This window comes from Spermophilus citellus, assembly GCF_964194105.1.
Source record: "Spermophilus citellus genome assembly, chromosome: 5".
Classification (NCBI taxonomy): Eukaryota; Metazoa; Chordata; class Mammalia; order Rodentia; family Sciuridae; genus Spermophilus; species Spermophilus citellus.
Genome location: NC_138186.1, coordinates 42,371,701 through 42,387,136, shown reverse-complemented (window position 1 = coordinate 42,387,136; position 15,436 = coordinate 42,371,701). Strand labels below are relative to the sequence as shown.

At 33.2% G+C, this 15,436-nt stretch overlaps 1 protein-coding gene across 1 annotated transcript; it reads left to right on the top strand.

Annotated features, from left to right (window-relative positions):
• Positions 1-11,374: 11,374 nt before the first annotated feature.
• On the top strand, positions 11,375-12,337 carry LOC308650376 (olfactory receptor 10C1-like; the record flags this gene model as incomplete). Its single annotated transcript, XM_081296423.1, has 1 exon — positions 11,375-12,337. One exon carries the CDS (start codon positions 11,375-11,377, stop codon positions 12,335-12,337), a length of 963 nt encoding a protein of 320 aa, XP_081152549.1.
• Between the last annotated feature and the right edge of the window lie 3,099 nt (positions 12,338-15,436).

Here is a 15,436-nt window from a genome sequence, read left to right as displayed (position 1 = left end):
CAATCTAAAGCTGAGCAATTCACTGGCAGTAAACCATAATAAAAGGGAAGTTCTTCAAGCAAAAAAAAATGATACTGGATGAAATTTTGAATCTATGTAAAAAGAAACAAAAAGTAAGAACTTAGGAATTATAAAAATATAGGTAAATAGGAAATAATTTCTTTGTTTTAAAAAATTGACTCTTCAAGACAAAAGGAATAGTAACATATAGTGCTATACATAACATATGTAGAAATAAAGTACATGACAACAATGGAAGGTAGGAGAAATTAGAGTATTTTTAAAAAAGGAATCTTAGGTTATATATCATGCTAAATAAGGTTTAGAGATAGGTATTGATAAATTAAAAGTGCAAGTTATATGACCTTGAACAACATTTTAAAAATAAGGCAGATTTTTTTGATCCAAACGTATGTTAGAGCACTAATCTCTAAGATATATAAAGAATTAAAAAATCTTTACGCACAAAAAACCCCAAATAACCCAATCAATAAATGGGCCAAGGAACTGAATAGATACTTCTCAAAAGAAGATATACATTCAATCAACAAATATATGAAAAAAAAACGTTCAACATCTCTAGCTTTTAAAGAAATGCAAATCCAAACTTCTCTAAGATTTCATCTCACTCCAGTCAATTTAGCAGCTATTAAGAATACAAGCAACAATAAGTGTTGGCGAGGATGTGGGGAAAAAGGTACACTCATACACTGCTGGTGGGACTGCAAATTGGTGCAGCCATTAAAGAAAGCAGTATGTAGAATCCTTGGAAAACTTGGAATGGAACCACCATTTGACCCAGCTATTGCTCTCCTCAGACTATACCCAAATGACTTAAAAACAGCATACTACAGGGACATAGCCACATCAATGTTTATAGCAGCACAATTCACAATAGCTAAATTGTGCAACCAAACTAGATGCCCTTCAGTAGATGAATGGATAAAAAATGTGGTACACATACACAATGGAATACTATTCAGCATTAAAAGAAAATAAAATTATGGCATTTTCAGGTAAATGGATGGAGTTGGAGAATATAATGCTAAATGAAGTTAACCAACCCCCAAAACACCAAATGCTGAATATTTTCTCTGATTTAAGGCTGATGATTCATAATGTGGGGATGGGGGCATGGGAGGATTAGATAAACTCTAGATAGGGGAAAAGGGGAGGGAGGAAAAAGGAGGGATATGAGGGTAGTAAAGATGGTGGAATGAGATGGACATCATTACCCTAAGTACATGTATGAAGACACTAGTGGTGAGAAAATACTTTGTGTATAACCAGAGATATGAAAAATTGTGCTCTTTATGTGTAATATGAATTGTAATGCATCTTCTGTCATGTATAACAAATTAAAATTTTAAAAAATGAAAAAAAATTAAATAGAAAAAATAGGAAATTTAAAACAAACCATAATGATAAATCTATTGACTATAAATGATTAAACACTCAATTAAAAGGTTGCCAGACTTCTTAACAAAACAAGACCTAACTCTGAGAGGTCTATTTTAATTGCAAATGAAGAAAATTTAAAAGTTAAATTATGGAAAACATAAACATAAAAATATAAATCATAAAATCTGTAATATTAATATTAATATCACTGAAATAGACCAGGAAAAGGAATATTGCCCAGGACAAAGAGAAACATTTCATGATGAGATGAAGGAAGTCATAGAAAGGACATAAGTATCTTAATCATGTGTGCCTCTAATAATAGTGCTTCTGTATTTACTAAACCAAAAATGACAAAAAAGAAGAAAAAAGGTTTATATGTGGGGATTTCTACACTCCTTTTTCTGTCAGGAACTGACTGAGTAGATAGAAAACCTGTAAAAATATAGAATATTTAAACAAGATTATTGTGTTAGTACAGTCTGGCTTCGGTAACAAGATGCCATAGATTGGGTAGCTTATAAACAACAGAACTTTTTCTCACAGTTCTGGAGGATAGAAAATCCATCATCGAGGTGCCAATGAATTTGGTGTAAACAAACAACAGAGAATATCAATTAAACCAAATGCTGATTCTTTGTAAATTAGTTGAATTGATCAGAGATGCATTGGGCACTGTCTAGAGAGGGGTTCAGGGTGCTGGTGAATTTTCCTGTGGGTTTTCTGGGTGGATCTGTCATTGGAGTTTATGAATCAGACAGCAAGAAGTGTAGCAGGCTGTTGAAAACAGGCCAGTTGTTGTGTGCTTCCTCCCCTTCCTGATCCTACTGTCCATAGACTGATTCAGCCAGGTCAGTTCCTCATATGATCTGGTAGCACAAAGAAGAAATAAGACTCTGGGCAGAATCCTTAGGGCTAGGGAAATCAGGCACTAGCTTTTTTTTTTTTTTTAAACTTTACACCATGTTTTTTTAAAAAGAAAGAAAGAAAGAAAGAAAAACTCAAGTCAAGGTAGCCTTTCTTGTAGCCTCTCTTGGCATGAGCTGTGAAACCTTGGAGGAAGGGAGATGCAGATAAAATAAAACTACTCTTTTACTCTCTTCACTGTGTCTGCTCTCAGCTTATTTACTCCAAAAGGATGCTGAAACCTCAGTGAGACTCTAGGCCTCCCTCCAAGGAATTCTTGCCCAAATCAGTATTTTTACTGGGGTATGAAAGCTAGAACATTCTATCATGCCATCCTGATAATGTCATTCTCTTTATCTTCTTATAATCACATTAATGTCATCTTGGAGACAAGACTCTCCTGGCCTCATTTAAATTTAAAGTCCAAAGGCTTCATCTCCACAAATCAACAAACAACCTGGGAAACAAGTCTTTGAAATACAAATTTTAGCCAAAAACAAGCATTCAGTCTACAAATTCAATAATATTTCAAAACTAAGAATTATCTATGACTTAAACAACAATAAAAGTTCAACTAGAAAGTTGCTGAAGTTTCTTTGAACACCTTGATATTTCTAGTGATTCAATGTGAGATGTTAAATGAGATCTATGATGTTCCTGCAAAGAAACGATGTACATAATTACAAGAAAGACCAAAGGTATTAATGTAGGACAGATGAGGCAAGACACATGAGGAATTTTCAGGAAGCAGGTTCATTTAATCTGTAACATTTCAGAGGACCCAATGCATAAAAATCTCTGGACCCCAGGTTTAGAAATTATTTGAGATTCTTATTAAGTGGGTGGTTACATGACAGTTCCTTCTTGTTCCATATTCTCAGGTTGGACAGACTTTTCACATGTTTTCATCAAGAAAACAGAGATAGTATCTTTTGAAAAGCAAGTTTTCTTGAGACAGAGTTAGTCTACCACACCATTTGATTGTAAACCTGGCATTTACAAAAAAAAAGAGGAAGCTTCAAATGAGTTCTCTGTAGAAATTCTGCTGACTTTCATTGTAAAAATTGTGCTGACAAGGTGAGAAGCTGCTATGATTATGGCAGGGATCTTTGGGGGCTATAGCAGTATAACTATCAGTATGCTAAATTAAAATGGTACAAATAAACTATTGGTAAGATTATACCAAATCTGACCAAAATTGATCTCTAGCCTGAGAGTGGTTTAGTATCTGTTGTGGTAAATTTTGCAAAGAGACTGCCTTAGTCAAATAAACCTATAAAAAGAAAGTATTTCCAAAATTTCACATCCTTATAGCTTTAAATTTTCCAAAATCTCCTTTCCAATTTACCATCAGCATTTTAAGACCAGCAATAACCAGGTAATTCCAAGAAGCTGAAGTCAAAAGAGACATTGAGAAATACCATCAGCCGATTACAACACCACAAAAACAATCCATCGTGTCCTCTGCCTTCCAAGAAAGAGACTCTGAAGTATTTTTGTGTTAGGTACAAATTTGGGAGGATTCTGAGGAAAAGCGCAAATTCAATGAAATAAAATTCTGGGACTGATTTACTATCTCTTTTTTAAGCCTAAAATGAAATGTTAGCATGTGTGCCACGTGTTCCTTCCTTCTCAGAGATATGTTCTGAAGAAATCATGGGGTTAGAGAACTTCAAAAGTTCCTACTTCAGACTGGAAGAAAAACAAAGTAAATGAATTACAGAATTTCTAAAGGATTTAAAATTTAACCCCAGTGAATGAATAACACTTCATGCTTTTAAACACAACTGCGTGTATTTGAATACTGATCCACAAATGATTACCCAGAAGATAATCACCATGATCCAATTAAATAGGCCAAAACTATCAATGTCTCAGAATGAACACATACTAGTTGGTTAGTAATGTTGATTACTTTTTAAAGTAATTATTATTATGCTTTTCATTATCACACTTTAAAAATTATTCTATTATCAGAAATATTTGAATACATTATCAAATTGAATAGATGTTAATGAACTTTACTGCTACATAAGACATTTAGTTGTATGTATCAATAAGGGAACCTAAAGTATTTTAGGGGATAAAAGGACAATGATAGAACCTCCTGTTAGTCATGTATCAATTATTAATTGGGCAATTATGTGCAATGCACCAAGTACAAAACCATATTTGGAAGCTCTGAAAATTTACCTTTATTTTCTTCACTCATCTTTCCACTTTCTCTCTGTTCTCCATTAACAAAAATTCCCCTTATTAATTTAACTTGCTATTGACCACATGCCTTAGCATTCCTTCAGTATGTGGGTAGCATTTAATATTATTCAAATCAATGTACTTATTTTAGAAAGTACTAACAAGTATATTTGCTCTTTGGTACTAACAAAGAGGCAGAGAGAACTTCTTGAGTGAAAGATAAATAGTATGCACAATTACTTTTCTAATTCAACCACCTGCTGGAGAAATTAATACTGAATGTACAAGGTTCATTTTGGGGTACATAATGAACAACTCAAAATACCCTTAAAAACAAAGTATACATCTCAAGCCCCAAGTCCAATTTGTCAGGACTCCATTTTCTAACTTCATGTGCCAACAACCCTTAACTCTGGCAGTTGTTCTTATTCTGCAGCTGTTGAGTGAAGCTTCAGTAAATCATATTGTTTTCCAAGGTAGGGGGATGGATGAAGAAGGGTAACAATAAAGCATTCCCCTTCCCTGGAAAACCTTCTGGATCCAGCCTGCTTCAATTCACATCTTATTATCCAGAATTAGTTACAAGTACAAGAAAATCTGAGAAATATGTTATTTAACTGAATGTATTTGCCACACAAGTAAATTTATTATTCCATCAGTAAGGAGGAGAATGTGAGAGAAGATAATTATTTTGTCCAATCCTCATAAATCTAATAAAAATCCCAATGGCTCTTCATCTGCTTGATAGAATGAAAACTGTTAAGAACTATATTTTATGTGGTATATATACACAATGGAATATTACTCAGATATAAGAAAGAAAGAAATCATGATATTTGCCTGTAAATGGATGGAACTGGAGAATATCATGCCATGAGAAATAAGCCAATCCCCCCCCCCAAAAAAAAAGGCCAAATGTTTCCTCTGATATTTGGATGCTAATTTCAAAATAAGGGAAAGGGTTAGAGAAGAATAGAAGTATTTTGGATTAGAAAAAGAGGAATGAAGGGAAGGGAGGGGGAATGGAATTAGGAAAGATAGTAGAATGAATTGGACATTACTATCCTCTGTACATATATAAATACACAACCAATGTAATTCTACATCATGTAAAAACAACTAAAAGAATGAAAAGTTATACTCCATATATGTATAATATGTCAAATACATTCAACTATCCTGTATAACTAATTAGAACAAAAAAAACTACATTTAATCGTACTTAAGTACTTAAGCAGTCAGATTCTAATTCAAGAGTATTAAATGCAAAAAAAAGTACAAGTTAGAATATGTAAGATTGGAACAATAAGTATGTACTGTGGAATTTCAAAGAGGACATTTAAAGCAGTTATAATAAGGAAAATTTCCTATCCAAATGACATTTTGTTCTTCCCTAGTGTTTTGCATTTGCCTTTATATCACTTAAGTCCTAAGTTCAGTATTTTTCTCACTTTTCTTTATAATAACTATCATTTAGTTCCTTGCCTGGTTCTTTTACCATCCTAAAACATACTTCTAACACTCAATCTTATTGTACTTACTTTTAATAGAAACAAGTAGACACATTGTAAAAGTTATGTTACTAGAAGATTATGTAATTTATTAATATAATATAATCTGATTATTAATTATAATCAGAATATTGACTTCTTCAACATACTATGAAATGAAAATTCTATCATTTTCATAATGATGTTTAATAGCATGCTTAATTCAGATAAAAATAAAAATAATCAATTTACTTTAAAGTTTAGAATAGTCAAAGAATTGGTTGAAATAACGTATTTCAATTGAGTTTATATCATACTGTAAACATAGCTTGCAATGACAGTTACCATTAACATGTTATTAATTATATTGAACCATTAATTTGTCTGCCTCTTAGGTTTATTTCTTTTGCTTCCCGAATGTCAGCATTTTCCTACAAATAGAGACAGACCTGTCCATGACGACTCTCAAGAGGCAGAATCAAACTGCTTCCTGACATTCTCCAGTGTAAAAAAATTATGTCCCTTGGGGAGAGTGTAAAGATAAGGATTCAGAACGCAGAGGATAACTGAAGTATTATATATTTATAAACCATTGTTTTTCAGGAAAAAGGAAGTTTCAAAAGTATTATCATGTGACCAGTATGGCTCTGTATGCTTTTCTCTCTCCAGTTTGTACATGCGGGGTGGGTAAGTAACTGGGGACATTGCTAGGAGAGACAAGGTACTCAGGAGACATGCAATCTTCCTGAGATCAGACATGGTTTCTGCCTACAACAAAGGCTTCTAGATGCACCATCTGAAAGATGAGGATGAGGAAGATTTACATCCTCTGAATTTCAGGATGAAATAAAGAGAAAATCAGGGCATACTCATCAGAAACAATAATCAGCTACTTCTCCCATTAAATTTTGTGACTCAAGGTATGCATCATTGCTTACGTGGTAAGAATAGAGGACTTTTGAAAACAGTACATTAAAATGTGAAAATGGATAGCTGATACTTAAAGCATTTCTATTTCTCATCATTATTTCAATTAGTTACTGTCTTCTTCTCTGAGAAGTGTAACTTTATTCAGAGGCATATTCCTCTTCCAGAAAATAGCTGTGAGTTGGTCTAAACAACTAATTATTTCATAGTAAATTAATATTTATCTTATTGTTGGGGAATGGAGATAACCAGATTATCCTGCACATGGCAATTCAATAAGGTACTAAAACAATTCTGCTGGTTTTTGTTAAGACCTTGATGAAGTGAGTCTGGGGTAACTGTGGAAATAGACAATGTGTCTAATAATCTTTTCACGAACAATTGTTACAAATTTTATTCACTATTAAACCATTTTATAAATAACAACTGCAGAATAACGAAGGTTAACATTTATGGACTGTTTCCTGGTGCGAAGCACTGTACTAAGTGTTTCAGATGCATTATCTAACAGTATAGCATATACTTTCCTTTGGCTGATAGGAAGTAAAGAAACATTTCTTGATAAAAACAGATGAAATAATAAACTGGGACAGTCAATTAATATTTATAATTATGTGACAACAATCCAAAATGAATATGCTTTCCCTTATTATTTCCAAATAATAACTATAAAGAGTATATCTATCTTGAATCTTGGAGCTGTGTAAAGTGGCATGTGAAGTCAATCATTGACCTATTTTTTGAACAATTAAAAGTATCTCCTTCCTCATCTCTTGCATATATCCAACTACCACGAAAAAATATATTTCATGATTCAAACCTTCATAACCTCACCAGTGTTTAACAGCTATGTTATAACATTGTATAGCAGTAGAGATAAAACATAATTTACTATCTTGTATGGAATTGCTGTATGTTCACATTATATCACAGTATCTATTTAAATAACTTTATTCTAACTCTTAATATAGACTATTTTGTAAATCGATAATAATATATAATATAGAATAACCCATGAATACTTTAACATGAAGCTTAAAAAGGCAGAATGTTTTACATTTTTAATGGCCACTGTTTACTGTTTTTTCATGGTTTGCTTCTATAATTTTGTAATTTTTAGCCAATACAGCATAACAAAAAAGACAATAAGGGCTTGATCATCCTATCTTTATAAAGAAATAATCAGAAACTTTAAGTTAAGAAAATGTATGAGAGGCAAAGGTGATTTGCATGCTGAATTTTTCTGGTTGCTTGACAAAGCTGCTTTCTGAAGACCTTTGACAGCTTTTGTAACATATTAATCTCAATATATGAGTAATAATAAAAATGAAACATTCTTTTACAAAAAGTGTTATTGTTATATAAACCTGTGTCCCATCCACCAGTTGGTTTCTCCCTTTCCCCAATGTGACTGACCATCACCTCCAAAATAAGGATTTGCATTTGCTGTAACAGTCTAAATAGGACAAAGACATTCATGGAAGGAAATCTTCATGAGATTAAGAAATGGTCACATTTTTTTTATGGCTGAACCATACCACTTGTTCTCTCCATTAGTGTCTTCAAGAAAACTGCAGTGCCTCCCAAAGACAGGACTATACAATGGGTAAGAACAATACCTGCAAATTTAACTTATGAAACAAGATGACAACATCTCCACAGAGCCCTCTATGTAACTGCATAACCTATAACCTATTATTGAAGAATTAAGATTGTTTAAAAAATCTTTGTGGTTTTAAAAAAAGAAAAGTTAACCATTATCTTAATTTTATTTGGCTCAGCCTTAAGTGAATTGTGTTACTACATGAGAAATATAGATGTTTAAATCAATCATAGTAGAAGGAAAGTGTTTATAAGTGCTTTTAGATAAGTGTTAATGCATCCTAATAGACTACTCAATGTTAAGAAATTTTATACTAGCCATGTTCATTGTGAGTTCATATAATTATACAGAGTTGCAGCTTCATATGTAATAGAGATTTTTATCAGTTTACTTGTTTTCCATACTTAACTTTTGGAAAATTTGCAAAGATTTTTGGACAATCAACTTAAAAAAATTAAAAAATGACCAAAAATGCACAACTTCTTTTGTCTAGGGCATAAAATTCCAGTGGCAATTTTTTTTTTTTTTTTTGTATATATTATTTGCTTTTCCTCTCTCCATGATGGTAGGTGAATAGTAAAATCATGAGAAAAAGATGAAGTTGATGAATAGGAGAAAATATTATAGATTGTAATGTAAAATTTTCCAAAGGAAGAAGATGAAAGGTAAATCTACTGTGACAGAGCATGTGCATATGTGTACATATGTGCATATGCTGTGTAGTAATGCTTGAGCATTTAATCACTTTTTTAAGTGCTCATGGGAATTAACTCAATCCTTCCAACAACTTCATGGAAAATATATTATCATCTCATTTTGTAAATGAGCAAATTGAGACCAGAGTTTAAGTAAATGTTAACTTTAACCCAGCATTAGATGGATAGTCTAAGATTTGAACCTATATATAATAATTCCATACTATTTTTCATCTCCTTTTTTCCTCCCCATCAGTTCTGGGAGTCAAACACCTGGCTTTATGCATGCCAGGCAAGCATTCTACCACTGAATCACATCCCCAGCCCCCTCCAGAATATTCTTAACCACATAGCACTCAGTGTATATTTTTGTGCATGTGTTTCTGCCCATAGGTATAAATATATATTTGTATAAGTGAAAATGTACACTTTTTACATATTTTTGTAAATGCAAGTATTCTTTTGTTTGCTCAAAATAATTTAGTACCTCTAATAGCCTATGTTTGAATATACCGGTTTAAATGTGGTATAAATAGTGATGTGATATTAAAAATGCAGCTTAAACATGATCTTGGGTTATGCCAATGAGAAGATAGGCTATAGAGCAATCAAATTGATATCTCCTTATCCTCTTCCCTGTTCAGGGAAAATATTGCTTAGATTTTTAGTTAGTGACATTTCAAAATAAACAATCCAAACTTTAGTACACCCACAAAAGAGCAAGAAATATCTCATCAAATTTGGTAATTATCATATTCAGAAAAAAAATAACTGTCACATTTAAGGTAGTTGAGAGAGATCAGATGAACTTCAGGAAACCTAATATGCAAAATTGGTCAGAATATGTATAGGTAGTCAGAGTAAAGCTAAGCATTAAAACCTTTTTTGTCACATGAGAACTTGCTGATTGGTAAGAGTGGTAGATATAATGGTAAACAAAAGCAAATAAATGAATAAAATCTCATACCAGTGTCTTTGTCTAAGGCTACTCTCAAATAAGCAAACCAACATCACAGAATGGTGTTATCAAAGCAGTTATAGGGTGATGGGAATGCAGATGGGTGGGATGTAACTGACTAGTATAGGAACAAAGAAAGGCAGAGGTCAGGAAGGGATTCTAATGAGGATACAAAACTATTCTGGAATTTAAACATAGAAAGGCAGTTGACCAGGTAAATAATCAGGGAGGCAATCACCAAGGCCCCAGATAAAAATCAGCACAAAGCAAACAAAATATATGCAAGCCAGGTATGTGTTAAATGGTGCAAGCAGTTTGAGGAAACTGTAACATAAGGTCCACCTGAGTAAGGAATGAGATTTAAAAAAAATCTACTAATTGTAAGTCACCTGATTCTTAGATTCTCATTAATCATATTAAGAAATGTGAACTTTAACTTCAAGGAAATGATAATTTTCATTTAGCAAAAGTGCTTTGGTATATAAAGAATGGAAGATGAAAAATACTAAGATGAAGAAATTAATTCCAGAACTGTAATTATCTCAGCAGTACAGCATAGATACAATGTCTCTGGTTGTGATGCAGCCTTTGCAAGACTGTCCTTCCTCTTTCACATCTCAGCTCATGCTTCTCATTCTCAAGGACCCTCCCCCCATCACCAATTTAAACTTGGTCAGTCACCACAACATACTCTAGTTTTAACTCTATACATTGCAGCAATTATTTACTTCTGATTTCCTTCACTAAAGTGTAAGCCTTATTTGTAGAGAAATGTTTTTTGTTCATTACTAACCCCAATGCCTACAAGAGTAAATACAATACAGTCTGAACTTAAAATTTGGTGAATAAACCAGTAAAGAAAGAACATCAGTGGAATGGGAATGGAGAGAAACGAGGACTTTCATTTGGTAGCATTTGACAACTGATTTTTAAAGGAAGGCATGGAGAATTGAAATGTAATTAACACTTTTTTTCCATTTCTTGCTTGGTAGCTAAGTACATTTTGGAGAAATCAACTGAAGTGGTGAACACAGAAAAGGATTTGGTTTAAAAAGGTATGAGAATGAGTAGTAATTTCTGAACTTTAGAATCACAGGTAAGAAATTTCTCCTTCTGAGTTCTTCAAAAATCATACAATGATCTATTTCCCTCATCTGAAGAATTCTTCTGGTTACTCTGCTGTTCTTTTTTACAGGACATGAGCCTCAATTGCTCCTCCTGGCAGGACAACAGCTTGTTTGTAAAACGTTTTGCATTTGCCAAATTCTCTGAGGTCACTGAACAGTGTTTCCTTCTATTTACCCTCATCCTACTCATGTTCCTCGCATCACTGACGGGAAATGCCCTCATAGCCCTTGCCATCTGGACTAACCCAGTCCTTCATACCCCCATGTACTTCTTCCTGGCCAACCTGTCTCTCCTAGAGATTGGCTACACTTGCTCTGTCATACCCAAGATGCTGCAGAGTCTTGTGAGTGAGGCCCGAGGAATCTCTCGGGACGGTTGTGCCACACAGATGTTTTTCTTTACATTATTTGCTATCAGTGAGTGCTGCCTTTTGGCAGCCATGGCTTTTGACCGCTATATGGCCATATGTTCCCCACTCCACTATGCAACACGAATGAGTCGTGGGGTGTGTGCCCATTTGGCAGTGGTTTCTTGGACAGTGGGATGCATGGTAGGCTTGGGCCAAACCAATTATATTTTCTCCTTAGACTTCTGTGGCCCCTGTGAGATAGACCACTTCTTCTGTGATCTCCCACCTATCCTGGCACTTGCTTGTGGGGATACATCCCATAATGAGGCTGCGGTCTTTGTGGTGGCAATCCTTTGCATTTCCAGCCCATTTTTATTGATCATTGCTTCCTATGGCAGAATTCTAGCTGCAGTCCTGGTCATGCCCTCCCCCGAGGGCCGCCGGAAAGCTCTCTCCACCTGTTCTTCCCACTTACTTGTAGTAACGCTCTTCTATGGTTCAGGATCTGTTACCTACTTGAGGCCCAAGGCTAGCCACTCACCAGGTATGGATAAACTGCTAGCCCTCTTCTATACCGTGGTGACATCCATGCTCAACCCCATCATCTATAGTTTACGAAACAAGGAAGTCAAGGCAGCTCTCCGGAGAACGCTGGGTAAAAGAAAGATTTTGAACCATGGATAGGTACCAGAGGACCATGCTTATTTGCTCTTTGAAAAAGAGGCACACTCAACCCAAGAGTGAACAAATAAAAAACTATGAACTTTTTCATGTCTTGTAAGGAACATTTTTTTATAACTACCATTGTAATTTTGGAGTTATCACTGTACTCAGAGCTATTTTCTTTTTTAATTTTTTAAATTTATTTCTTACATACATGACAATAGTGGCATAATTTGGCATGAACATACTTTATATTCAGAGCTATTTTCTGATTGCAAATTCTGAAAGGAACCTGACTTCTAAAAAAATTTTAGAAGTTAAGTCTAACACTAGACAGGTTTTCCAAAATATTTTAGTCTAGGTTAGAAGTTAAAATTACCAGGTTATGTCTCAGAAGTTTGGAAAATTCTCACTCCACATTCTCAGACCTGTTCTATACTCTGAGCACCCATCTGACTTCTGCCCTCCACACATGACTGTCCCATATAGCACTTAATTCCTTAATAACTCTATGAAATACATTATTTCCTTTCATAAAAATGTTTTCAAATTCTTCAACCATAACTACTGGCACATAATACAGGTCAAAGAATTCTTTTTGCAAACTGTGCATACCATAAAAATTTATAAACACTCCAGAACAACCAAACTTTGGTTTTAGAGGTATTTGCTATAAAATATTAAAAAGAAGATATGTAATATTTTCATCAAGAGTTTCCATGGCAAATTTTTTTAAGAAACAGAAATGATATTAAAATTCAAAGACGAGAGAAGAAAACTAAACTAAAAATAATTACTATAAATCATTTTTAAGATTTTTATATAATTTACAAAATTTCATGTGTGCAGATGAATCCTGACTCAATCATTTAGAGATCATCCAAAAACTTGTTCTTAAGGGAAATAAACATGATTACAACATACTTCAGTAACCCAAGGCACCTATAAAGGCATGGTCTTAGATTTGAACATCTAGTTGTCAGGAAGGCAACTTAGGAGGAATTAATAGCTATTCATATAATAGTTAAAGATGAAAAATAGTTACAAATGGAGAACTCTGATGCTACCATGACTTAAGGTTATCTGCCAAATATAGGGTATAATCTCTCATAATGTGATATTTTTACCATCAGGGGATAATAGTAATGCTCATTAATGATCAAGGTGTGTGTTTTGCTAGATACCCTTATTTGACCAAACACTGTTCAATTAATGTAAAGATATGTTTTTCACCTGAATGTATAAATACTAATTAACAATGGAAATAATCTAAACATGCAAAAATAGCTTAATGGTTGGCAGTTATGCTACAATTATGGAAAGGAATTATGTGCAGATATTAGAGATGATGATGATTTCTATTTATTAGTGTATGGAAAATGAATGGTTTAGTAAGAATTAGTGAATTAAAACCAGTTTGTATAAGAGGCCCTTTTTATTTTTTAAGAACTGAATAAATAAATTTGAAAGGATCAAAGTGAAATGTTAACAGTAGTTTCTCTAGTCAGTCATGTAATTGCTGATTTTTTCTTTTGTTTCGAAGGTTTCTTCAATAAACATATAGCTCATGTATATTAAAAATAATAAAACATTTCATTGCAGACTTTTTCTTAAAACAAATATAAAAATGCATGTTTTCTGTAACAATTTATAAAGTATAAAAAGGTAAAAATTCTAATTTATTTCAGTATATTTTGCAATCCAGCAATAATCAATGCAAATATTTAATTTATTTTAGTCTTTTTGTTTATTTTTATTTGCTAATTGCATGTTTATATACCAATCAATTCCATCATATATTATCAAAACATAATTCTTTGACAGCAATTAATTCTGAAAAGCATCAGAAATTCATATTTAGGACATTTTGAGGTTAAATGTCTTAAATATCTTTATTATAATTAATTAATCTATGCTCAATAGTTTATTAAATATTTCTTAATAGTTAGAAATTTCTTACTAACTTTGAATGTCAGACTCTGTGATGTCTGTTTTCAAGAACATTTAGTGGACATTTTCTTAGCACTAGCTATAACAACAACAACAACAAAACAACAACAAAAATCACTACCATTTACTTAATTTGGACAATACAAAAGTGACAGTTCATGCTTATTAAACGTATTGTTTAATCTGACCTTGAAAACTTTCCTTGTGCTGCTACTTTCCTCATCCTATACCTGTGGAAATCAAGGAACAGAAGTCTGGACCATTCATCCCCACACCAAGTACAAGATGGATCAGTATTTAGTCCAGGCCGTCTGATTCCCTGCATTCTTTTCCCCTGAGTTAAAGAAGCGTGAAAATGGTCAACTGTATCCAGAGAATGTCTTTGCCAGGAACTTATAGTCCTGGTGTTTAAACTCCTTCTAACCTGTAAGATTTGGGGGCTTATTCAATGTTTCTTTCAGGAGAGTCTTTTTTAAAAAATTTTAATCAGCAAGTGCTAGGGAAATAATAAATTCTGATTCATATTTTTGTAAATACTGAATATAGAATTATAGAATATATTATAGAATATTATAGAATATTTATAAAGGTTTATGGTTTGGAGGTTTTTTTATTATTGATTTTTAAAAATAAATAAATAAATGACAGCAAAATACATTACAATTCTTATTACACATATATACCACAATTTTTCATATCTTTTTTTGTATATAAAGTATTTTGACACCCAATTTGTGTCTTCATAAATGTACTTTGTATAATGATGTCCATCACATTCCACCATTTTTGCTAATCCCCTACCCCCTCCCTTATCCTCCCACCCCTCTTCCCTATCTAGAATTCTTCTATTCCTCCCATGCTCCCCCTCCCTACCCCACCATGAGTCAGCCTCCTTATATCAGAGAAAACATTCAGCATTCCTTTTGTGTGGGGGTTGGCTAACTTCACTTAGCATTATCATCTCCAACACCATCCATTTACCTGCAAATGCCATGATTTTATTCTTCCTTATTCCTGAGTAAAATTACATTGTGCACATCTGCCACATTTTTTTAATTCATTCATCTATTGAAGGGCATCTAGTTTGGATCCACAGTTTAGCTATTATGAATTGTCCTAGATTATACAAGATGATATTTAAGAGACTTGTGATGTACATTGCTTCATTTT